Here is a 12,694-nt window from a genome sequence, read left to right as displayed (position 1 = left end):
TAAGTCGGGCATTCACAGCTAACTTATTCATTATACAAAAGTAAGCATACATATGCATAAGTGTATTAGTCGAATTTCGCTTGATACTAACGATAAATTATCAAGACGGTTTTAATTTAGTGCTCGTTTTATCGCGAAGTAATGACGGGTATGAATAATGGATGAGGGATGGGATTTTTATACTGACAGGGAGACTGAAGCGTTCGTCAACAACATGAGATAACATGCATGCCGAAAACGCTATACACAACGTATCTAATGTAGTAGTGGTTTGTATCTAAGGTTTATATAGGAAAATCATGCACAAATTTGGGGCGTAGGTCCAGGGCAGGGCCCTTGGCCCCTGCTGTATCATCAGGGTTTACCTGGCTGACGCTCCTAAAGCTACTTGTGCTCGCGCTGCGGGCCTGAAAGAGAACAATCAAACACTGATACACTGAGACACATATGTAGTTGAGCAAACGCCACCTAGCCGCTAAACGAACGTATAAATCGCCATATTAAAAAAAAAATCGCTGTCATCCTCCAGGTTCGGTCGTGTCCGCGTTCCGGTGCTTTGTTCAATCCTCTGTTGGATAATTTGGTGTGTTTTTGTGTAATTGATTTATTTTTGGGACAAATGTGCGAATGGGGTTGAACTTGGGCGGGGTCGTTTTGCGGCAGGGTGGGTCGCTGTAGCATATATAGACATTTAAGGCGATAGACAAACAAATCGGCATAGAAAGGTACACAGATAACATAATACATACATATATAGAGCACACACACACACACATATAATATAGAGAAACACGCAAGAGTGTAGTCAAATTGTATTTCATAGAAATTTGAATCGTTTAAAAAAATCTTAGTACATTAATTTGACTGCACTCTCGTAGAAGAGGTTTGGCAATAGACATAGTCCTAACATCAGCTTATAAATAGTAAATTAAGTTACTTGAACTACTATACTACGTATGTATAAGAAAATACTCTGCAACTGAATGTTAGATATGTACAATTTATATCGCCTTTTATTGACCCAAAATTTCAAACATAAAAATTGTACGACAGACTCTTTCTCCAATTTGTAGTAATGCGATTTTTTTCATTGCTTTGTTTCGTATGAAAGTTCGTATATCGAATTCGTTGATTGTACCAGTTTGTTCATAGATGACGCTATTATATTGTATAATACTTGTATTTATATGTATGTATGTATAAAAGTTTAACCATCGGTGTCGCCTTGGGGCAACCTGTCGGCTCACCTATGGTAGAAATAATTGTATAATAAATAAAATAAAATATAACCAGCAACATAGCTTATTGCTTAGCAACTGAGAGGTCGTGGTTTCGATCCCTGAAATGCTACTGGCCAGACCTAGGATATACATATGTGATTCCAGGCTCTCACCGATTTGGCTATCTATTTTTCACCACTAAAAGTAAATATGTACAACTTTGGCCATAGGAGTCGCCTTGGGGCAACTTATAATGGCAACTGTGGTAAACATGCCTTTTTTTGCTATTGTATGTAAGTGTTTTTCGACGTAATAAATAAAATGAAAAAAAAATCACTTGAAAACATGAGCATTATTCAAGTCCTTGTTCGTCTTTGTGAAAAGACGAGCTTCTTACATAATAAAAGATGTCCAAGGTGGAAAATGAAAATTTTTACGTCCGTAACGAATGCTTATAATAAAAAAGTAATACATGTATATATTATATAACATTTCAGAGCCACTTGTGTATATCATATTTTATGAAATTAGATAGCATCTCAATAAACAATATGAGAATTTGTTTCTGTCTGCTTTTAATCTTATTTTTTTACTGAAACAATATGGTATATTCATCTTCTTCACAGAGTTTTTTATTTGTCAACCGAACGATTCTTCTTTGTCGAAAGAAGAGCGTTGACTCATCAGATATGTGTATACATATGTATATACATATGTATGTATATATATATATATATATATATATATATATATATATATATATATATATATATATACATATATATGCATATAAATTAATGTTTTTATGTAAGTATATGTATATATATATATATATATATATATATATATATATATATATATATATATATATATATATATATATATATATAAATTTATATATATACATGTATATTTATATATATATATATATATATATATATATATATATATATATATATATATATATATATATATATATATATATATATATATATATATATAATGCATAAAGAAATCGGACAAATACGAATTTCTGGTTAGTGTACAATTTTCTACATAATATTATGTACTTTAAGCGTATTTATTCTGTCTAAATGCGTGCGTGTTTTATATACTTACATACATATGTATGTATATAGGTATATGTATACATTTATTAGAGCAGAGTTACAGCATGAAACATTGAAAAGAATAATGAAAAGAAAAAATAGAGAATTGTATTAAGGAAGGAAATAATATGTCTTCCAACCCACTGAGGCTAAATTCAATTTATTTTCGTAAATACAAGAAGTGTCATGAACAAAGGGCGAAGAATTGAAAACTCAAACGCGATGACTCTTGTTATTTACTTCGTTGGAAAAATATAAAAGAAGTGAAACTTCCTAGTCACGCATTTTTACGTTTGAATTAATCATGTTCGTATACGTTATATAAGTGTCCTTTCGGGTTTTTCTCCAGCATCCTAGCATTCCTCGTATTTCGAGATAAATTAGAAGAGGAGGTCATTTACGCGGAGGATGGGGAGGAGAGTCCCCTTAGACTCAGCGGGGCGTAGCACCCAATTAGGGGCGCAGCACCGTTCCAATTACAGAAACTCATATGAATATATATCTAAGCTTTGCAAAAAAATCTCAAAAATTACCCTTAAATTGCGTGCAAAAAAATACATTTATGTGTGGATAAATTTCAAATTTCCAATAAAAAAATATATTCCGTTATACATCGTTAAGCTCTCGTGGGATCGCTAGCGGATTTGTCGCTTATCATCTCCGAAATCCAAATGCTCAATATTCGCATGGCAAAAAATATGAGGGAAATGACGATAAAAGAGTGCGATTTATTCACTCGAAACAATATACAATCCTATTTGAAATATTCAAATATTCGAACGAATGCCGGCTTATCTTTGCCGACGAAAAATATCTAGGGATACATTTGTGTGTAAGGGATACTTAATTTTCAAATGGTGGTGTCCGCAAGACCCTTTTTTGGGTTTATAACGAAGGGGAGCGTATCGGCAAACCGTGTGGATAACGGTTAAGAAAGATGTATGGACGAAAGAGATATAAGACGACGTTATTAACATAAATCTCTTTAACGGGCGCGGATAAGCTAAAAATATTTCACACAAACATGAAAAGAAGTGGGTGTTTAAAATACGGGAAAATGTAGGTGAAAAACCATATATTGTCGTGAAATGTCATTTTGTATGCAATCAATTTCGATTACTGAATGAGTAACATTAAGTATGAAATACACACATATATGTAATGTATGTATGTATACATATATCATGTTTTTACTGTATCTATGTACGTAGTAACAATAGATGAAGTTTTGTGATCATGCGAAAATTAGAACTCTTACTCACTCACTCACTCAAAAATTAGAAAATTAGAACTCGGAGTCGATCACTAATCACGTTTTCATGATCTAGAAAAAATGTGTGTGTCTGTGTGATTTTTTGAACAACGTTAAGTCCTATCGAACTGAAACTTAGTATTTGTTACTGAAATTCTTATCAACACGACGTTAATTTCTTTTCAAATTTTTAAGTTGACCGGAAGTGGTACCTCCCCTTATAGGTGTCCCCTTTTTTAAGTTTTTGAATTCAATTATCTCCCAAACCACTAACTGAATCGAACTGAAATTTTTTTACATGTAATAGAAACTATAAATTTTATAACGTAATATTTTTTAAATATTTTTATCTAAACCGAAAGTAGTACTTTTATTCTAGAGAATCGAGGTTTTTTATGTTTTTCTCAGAAATCTTTTGGTTTATTGAACTGAAATTTCATATCAAGAAGTTTAAGCTTAATACCAAGTTATTTATAAAATTTGGTAAATATCCGTAAACCGGAAGTGGCAGTTTGTTCGATTTTTCTTCCACTATTTTTTTTGGACCCCCTAAACATGTATGCTCTTCATAAAAAAATAAGTATAATATAATTCTTGTATTCTTGTATGTAACGTCTCCTCGCATGGGCATTCGTGATTTTTTAACATTTCTTAGAATTCGGACTTTCGCCTGCTCTGCATTGAGATCAGCTATCCTGAGACTATTTACCTTTATATTAAACTATTGTTTAGCCATTTGCAGACTATCCGACGTCATTCAGTATTTAAATATATATTCATTCAGTATTTACCATATTCTGCCGTAAAAAACGTTTGGCGTAAGCGAATCTTAAACGACTGCAAATATTTTCTGATGAAGTTCTTGCGAAAAAACAACAAAGGATACTAGATGAAAGCATTATCTTAACAGAGTTACTTAGTTTCTAGTTAAAATCATTTGACAGTAAACAACTGACAGACAACAAATGTACAATAGTATAAACTATAAATATTTAAAATGTGTGGGATTTCATGATTAGGATTTCAATCAAAAAGATTTCAAGGACTCTGCGAACTAAACCTTACATTCAAATTTACATATAAAGTCTCTTTCGAAATTATATATTAGATTTAAAAGCTAAAGCCACCCTTTCTACACGAAAATTCTTCAAATTAAAGAGCACACAAAAAATTCGTTTTTTTTTTGACACTCACTGATCGGTAATCCACGTGGTGTAGAAAGACTCGACACATTATTTTGAAATTTAGACAGTAATTTATTAAAGTAACTGATAAAAATAATAAACAATTAACTGATAATTAGCATGCAATTAATTAATAAATATATATTGGTAATTAATTAAATTTAATTTGAGGATAATTGAGAAAGGTAGCATAGCCGATTTATTGCCCTAATTGATTAAATAAATAAATACCGGTAGCTACCAGTATTTTTTTAGTGGTACCGTAGCGGTAGTGACAAATGTCTATATATTTTTGAAATCTCCACAGATACATACAGATTTTATAGAAAACGCGATTTTTTTTTTAACAAAACAGGTTATTTTTTTATGTAGGTAAATTTTTATGAATTGTATCTCTGATTTTTAAATGCTTTTTATTCTTACTAAATTATGTTCACAATACATTTTATATCTATTTTAATAGCTACTGATCTACTGATCATTTTCTATTTTACAATTTTAATTAAATGTTGTTAGTAGGTAATCATAGTATTATATTACTCTAATGTTAATGTACAGCATAATAGGAGAAAGAGCTCAAAAACCTACATATTTACAATATGAATTGTATCTAATGCTTCAAATATGTAGGTAAAATTGTCAAATACGTAGGTAAATTTTTATGAATTGTATCAAATTCCATTAATGTTTATTGAAATAATATTTTCGAAAAGCATTCATGCATATAATTCTACTGTTATAATTAAACTTTTCAGTCTGAAATATATGTATGTTAATGTCATATTATCATTCTACTGGTATCAAAACTACAACATAAGACGATCGATTACCGAGAAGGATCTGCATCCGTTTTGACCCTTCAAGTAGCATAAACAATAGACGACGGGGGTTGTAATTTGAGGACAGCGACCGGGATTAACGTCACTCCTTTGTTAGTCCTTACGAATTAGTCCACGGAACCGTAACGTAAAATTACGAGTATTTACGTGGGAAAACCGTATCTTCGTAGATACTACACCCCCTTCCGGACCCTGTCCGGATATTGGCACGCCAAGTTGCTATTTCCGGCTTAGGGGGTGCGTAACACTCCGTCCGAGGAAGTCCTCCATCATTCCGGAGGGGTGACGAAGAATTGGAGTAGGAAACGAATAACGAACGAGAATTCCAGAACGTTCATAAGTGTTTTCCGCGTGTAAAAATGTATTTGAGGAATTTGCACAAAGGAAAACATACATATATATTACATTAATGTGTTGTTTCAACGTTTTTGATTGTGACACTGTTCTAAATCGTAAACAGTTTGTCAGACGTCTTGTTATAAAGACAATAGCAAAATATTTGATTGAGATGAGTCTTGATCGAAACATGTATATTTATATATGTATGTATGTATGTACATATAAGAATTTATTCGAGGTACTTCATTCGGAAGAAACGATAGACGAATGGACGTGACATAATAAATGGTTCATTCTGCACAACAGTACGGATGCCCTTAAAAACGAAAGGAAATTAGATTGTATTTGCTTTTGAATGCATTATGTTTTGATATTATAAATAGAAGTGAATTTATTGTCTCCAGATGTGTTTGAAATTTTAAGTAATTTCATATCAAAGCATAGCAAGTTTGTGTCATTAGTATAAATTTTAAATACTCCTATCTGCTGTCAAAAGTTCATAAAAACTTTGTGCTTTTTGCCGCACTTAAAACCAAATATAACTTCGTTAACTTAAAATTACTTAAATTACATTATGTATATGAAAATTTTTTCAACATTTAAATTTAAATCATACTAAATTTATCCCCAATTATTCACGTCGTATATATGTACATATATCAATACATACATTATGAAATTAAAATAAACACGGGATATGATGTAATAATCTAAAAGTTTGTAAGGTTTTGCATGGACGTATTATTTTATAAGGAAATGACGACTTTTCGAGATATCATCTCCAATTTTTGTTTTATTGCGTTTGATTTATTCTCACCGTATTGCGGAAAACACTCGAGGGGTATATAAATGTTTCAGCACCCGAAGGTAAAGTGTTTTCTTGGGAGATTGGTGATTTTTATAGGTAATTCGTGTAGATGGAGAACCTATCAATCTTAAATGACCTAATGGAAAACCCTTTTCCCGCTATTTCCATTTGTCGAGAGTGAGAGAGAATGCGAACTCGCATTGTATGCTTATATGTATTAATATTGTATACTAGTTGCTAGTACATACTAGTTGATAATACAGACAAAGCTAACGGGTAAGATGTTGGCAGAGTTCGAAGTCCATCGTCAATATTTGATTCGGCCAGAATGTTGACAGTTGTTCGGAAGTTGACTGAATTATTTTGTGGTGGTGTGTCCAGTCGGTTAATATCCTCCGGGCACGCCACTGATCGTGAAAATTGATAGGCCTTGAAACGAAACGAGCTTTCCACAGGGAAAGGGTTAAACTTTAACGCAAATATATACATAAATGTGGAAAATTATTACCGGGGCCGCGATAAACGTACTTTATTGATTATATTAATAGTATTAATTATTTATATATACGTGTGTTCATATATCATAAACTAGTGTGTAATCAAATCAATAGAGCCTTCATTTCGCACACTAAATAACATGTGAAGGTTTGAGCTTTTATGCGATCAAAATATTTTCTTGTTTTGATATTTATTAACGAAATATCAAATTAAGTTAAATTTATTTAATCAAATATCAATTTAATGAATTACTAGTCTCGGATAACACATATACTCTTTTACTTCGTTTAATTCATTTACAGATTCCAATATACATATTAACATCCCGAGTCTTGACTATTTTCAGAAGAATTTTTTTATGTTAAATTATTTTATTTAGTATGTATGTACATAGGTACATTAAAGGAGCAACATAGTGAACAAATTGCCATGTTACATACATATGTAGATACATAATTGTCGTATGCCATATAATAACACTGGTAAAACGAAATATATAATATAATATGATGTACACTGCGATATACAAAAGATCCACGTAAAAATAAATCGAAAATAGCTTTAAAATCAAGCGATAGTTACAGTAAATTTGTATATTGAATTTTAGGGGGAGAAATGAATTTCGAGTCTCAATTTTTGATAAATGTCGTTTTTTCAATTTTTTTACAAGTAATCAAACCTACGACTTTACCTATGTAGTTAAGGAATATAAGAAGTATAAAAATCAAAATTCGATAATGAAACATACATACACGTTCACACATACGGGATATGAGAATATTTTCGATACAAATGAGCGCAAATGTAGGGAAATTTCAAATCTCGGTAGTCAGATTTTGTTCAGAAAATTTTTTATCACTTAACATCACTATAAATATTATGAAAATAAAATATGAAGAAGATAAAAATAGTTTAAAAGGTCCAAATAAAAAAATAAAATAATGTTTTAAAACAAATTAATACTTCCGATCTACGAATTCTAACCAAAATCTTATCAACTCTAAGTACACAAAGAATATAAATATAAATTTTCACAAGAGTCACTTCTGGCTGACGGATCTTCACTAAATTTTATATATAACTTGGTTTTAAGTTTAAACTTCCAGTTATGAAATTTTCGTTCAAAGCACCCAAAAGTTTCTGAAAAAAACTTGGTTCTCTAGAGTAAAAGAACTACTTCCGGTTGAGGTAAAAATATTTTAAAAATTTCAATGTATAAAGTTTATCATTCTTATTGTACGTAAAAAAACAAATATGTTGAATGATTTAGGATATACATACTAATTATACACAACGTAATTGAATTGAAAAACCAAAAATAAAGAGGACACCTATAAGGAGAGGTATGTAATACTTCTGGTCAACATAAAAGTGTGAAAAAAAATGACATCGTTTCGCATTTCAGTAACCGATACTAAGTTTCAGTTCGATAGGACGAATGGTTTTCAAAAAATCCCCAAAATACACAGACACGGACACACAGATGCACACACAAACACATACACATTTTTTCTAGATATAAAAACGTGATGAGAGATTCAAAACCACTGTAGACTTATTATAATTTTTCGTATGAACGGTATGACAATTTTTTTTTCAGAATAGGTATGATTTGAAATTAAGGCCACTGTAATAAGAAGATATTCTATGAGTAGAAATAATGGGAAAATTTTCTTTCCTGGCAGTCTTATATTATATTCGGAGAGCGAGTTTGTTGGGTTATGTATGAGTGTGGAAAAGCCTCGACCGCATTTTCACTTAAAATGTAAAAATATACGTTCTCCATTTGGGACTCAAAGGTTCCATGGTTTACATAACAGCACCTATGTTGCCGAATAAATAATTCCCTTAGCGTTTAAACGGGAACGGTGGGACTCCTTTGTATGAAATAGTCTCAAATACGCAACGATTTAAAATATTTATTGACTTTGCAACGGCTTGAAATGAAAATATATACGAGCATACATTCTAAATATTATGGGCATAAGTATCTTTTAGATAAGTTAAAATTATATTATTCACTTCTTTTTCATTGAATATTTTTCAAAAATTTGAGACATTCACATAAATACAAAACCCAATGTAAATAAATATAATATACAAATTCTCATTTAAAATAAAACAAGAGGTTTTTTTTTTCAATTAATTTTGTTTCTTTGTGAATATTTTCAATGCTTTCATTTCATATGAATAAATGTTGTTTTTGTTGAAATTAAAAAAAAATCGCACTAGATAAATTGGAGAAGTGTTTTTATTGTGTTGAACACGTATAAAATTTCAGGTCGATAAATACACATGTAACGATGATATATGTAAATAAACTCAATCGTAATGACGATCACTCAGCTATACATTGAAAAACGGTCCTAATGAACATCGACGAGCAAAAAATCCCGATAAAACATCTAAACATTACATCTATCGATTCAATGATTTTTTTTATGGTATGCTAAACATTTTTTTGTTTGTAATTTTTTTAGTTTACCTTGCTTCGATTCCTTGGATCCCGAAAGTCTTCTTTGGAAGTTTTGCGCCTCTTGTCTTTCAGGATCATACGAGCCGCAGCGAACGCCATTTTGCCGTTTAAATATTATTCAAATGAATCCAAAAAAGCAATTTTATCTAACCGTATTTATTTATTCAACCGCACTATTTTTATTTAACGTGAAATATTTTGCGAAAATCTCAATATTTGCACACTTAAATATTTAACAACTATTAATTGAATTTAATTATCGATGCTTAATTGAACTTATTTTGAATATTATAATTTTTATTTGTATAAAAACAACTCTAACAATTTAACTTTAAACTATTAACGATGTTAACTATTACATTAATTTTAACAATTGTATTTAATTATTTATTTTTTACAATAAATCTACAACACCCTTGCTGGTTGTTTTAAAATATAGAAATAGATTGTTCTTTTGCCTGGATCGGCTTAGGATCGGAAAATTATTATTGCATAGCTCGATAATTTAGATAGGTAATTTTATTGCTCTCGATATGATCGATCAACCGGACGAAGAGGTGAACAATTGACTGTATGCCCTTTGGTACATCTCGTTGCTGGAGAGCCAGCGGGAAGCTGGTAGTTGAAGACAGTAAGAATAAGCTTTGGCCACCATCGTCTAAAGAGAAAAACAAAAAAACAAACTGTTCCCAAATATTTCATACATACACACACAGCTTTGAGTGCTTTGAGTCCATCCGAAGCTTTGTCACCGTTCAAATCGACACTTTGAAGGGTTCTGAGAGGTGTTTGGACGGAATAATAAGGGTAGGGGGAGGATCTTTACAAGTCGATAATTGAGTCAATAAAAGCTGTGACCCAAATTCGCGGCGTCAAAAGCTCGTAGGAGAGAGGTAACGAGCTTTTGCGAAGTTTGGCTTTGGCGAGGAGTGGAGTGAGAGGACGTCTCTAATGTATGCTAATGACAAACGCTAACGACTGAGAACAGATTTCAGACAACACTAATAAAACATACAAACGATCGTGGTGTGTTTTATTATATATTATTTCATACATACATATGTCTATGCTTTGAAATGAATCGATTAGTTTGAATTCGCAAAATAGCGTGGCACACGTTCTACAAAAATGGAGAATATTTTAACAGGTATGTGTTCACTACGGTGTTTAAATTTAAATTATTCAAAATACGCTCAATGAATATTTAAATTAGATTTGTTAACACTTTTTGAGTAGACAGGCTTTGTGACAATTGAATTCAATGCAGATAAATCCAATATCATTAAACGATGTTCATATATACATGTGTTATATTTCGTATAGGTACATACATACATATGTATGTATTTGTCAAATTCTAAGAAAGCCGGCACCCGCCAAGAAGAATTTTGAAATAAATGTAAAATAAAATAAAAATTATTATTTTCATTACAATCTCAAATATAAAAATATAATAAAATTATCTAACTATTTAAACATTATTTTTTTTGATTAAGAACCAAAAATCCAGACGATTTTCAATTATAAAATCAACGATATTTATAATTGAAAAAAAAAATAGTTATAAAATTACTTATTAGTTATATTACGAATTAGTTATAAAATTACTATTTAATAGTAAATAACATTGTCCTTTTGAAAAACTTGCATTACTGAATAGAATAACGATATATGTTACATCATATTAACTATATACATATGATGTACATAGTTAAAAACCATTTGCGATTTGTCAACAATCTCTTGACTATGTAGTGCATACATATGTATATTATAATGACCGTTAAACCACTTACATTTTATTATTAATTAATTCAACGGTACGTATGAATTAAATTTATTAATAGAGTAAATATATTGAAATGACAATGGGAGGACCATGTGGCTAGAAGAATGGACGAAAGGTGGATAAAATAAGTGCTAAAATGGTACCCGAGAGAATGCAAAATGGTAAAAGGAAGACCGCAGGGAAGATGGGTAGACGAAATTAGGAAAATGAATGGGGTGAGATGGATGAGAGTTGCGTAAAACAGAGACGAGTGGAAGCGTGTTGAAGAGGCCTTCATTCTGCAGTGGATGGTAAGCGGCTGTATATGATGATGATGATTATAGGATTGGTTGGGATTTGTTTACCTTACATATTTATAGTTAATAAAACATTTTTAACTCTAGTAAAATTGTGATTGTAAGTGTACGAAATTGGGACACTGCTATATATCTGTAATATACATATGTATGTACATACATAGATGCACCACTAACTAAAACGAATTTCTATTATGTGATTACATATGATGATTAGGGGTAGTTTAGCTTAGTATAGGCCATAGGGATTCCAAAAGCGGTTTTAGGATTTTGAATATCAATATCTATGTGTGTTGACTTTTTCAGGTGAAATTTATTTTAAAATTAGATACAATAATTACATACTAGTTGTTTTACCCGGCTTCGCTCAGTATTTGTAATATAAACAGCGTAAACATGGCGAATCTAATAGTAAATATTCATTTGTTTTTTTATTAAATTTATTTGAATCGAAAAAAAAAATTGAATCGTCGTCATAGAAATTTTGAAATTCCCAACCAAAGATACATATACATATACTTACTACATACAAAGTCTCTTTCGAAATTATATATTAGATGTACATATAAAATCTATGTATCTAACTGATAGTTTCTGTTTTTAGTAATTCAATAAAAAATGTCAAAGTTCTGATTTCCAAAAGTATGAAATAATAACTCGCAGTGTTATTATTATTACAAGTCAAATAACAACTTGTTAAACAATAATGTAAGCTTATTGCTTAACTCATTTATTATTAAAAGGAAGAATACTTTGAAGTGGTAAGTTTGGCGTATAATGTGAAAGAGGGAATCCTCGGATCTCTAAAATTCAGATTATACACACGGTAACACCCAAGAGGGTCAAATACACAAATTTAACTTGTTTATGTAGAAGCTTAAAGT

The 12,694-nt window shown here is 30.8% G+C and overlaps 1 protein-coding gene across 2 annotated transcripts in view; it reads right to left on the bottom strand.

Annotated features, from left to right (window-relative positions):
- Positions 1 to 9,824, bottom strand: part of LOC143919796 (neo-calmodulin-like) — a 47,245-nt gene extending 37,421 nt beyond the window's left edge. The window contains exons 1-2 of one of the 2 annotated variants that reach the window (XM_077442369.1): positions 9,735 to 9,824; positions 366 to 407 (exon numbers count right to left, since the gene is read on the bottom strand). In XM_077442369.1, the coding sequence (XP_077298495.1) occupies positions 366 to 407; positions 9,735 to 9,824 (132 nt within the window). The remainder of the gene's footprint in view (positions 1 to 365; positions 408 to 9,734) is intronic. The other variant, XM_077442446.1, reaches the window with a different exon arrangement.
- Between the last annotated feature and the right edge of the window lie 2,870 nt (positions 9,825 to 12,694).

This window comes from Arctopsyche grandis, chromosome 1 (genome assembly GCF_051622035.1).
Source record: "Arctopsyche grandis isolate Sample6627 chromosome 1, ASM5162203v2, whole genome shotgun sequence".
Lineage (NCBI taxonomy): Eukaryota > Metazoa > Arthropoda > Insecta > Trichoptera > Hydropsychidae > Arctopsyche > Arctopsyche grandis.
This window is presented reverse-complemented; position numbering and strand designations above follow the sequence as displayed.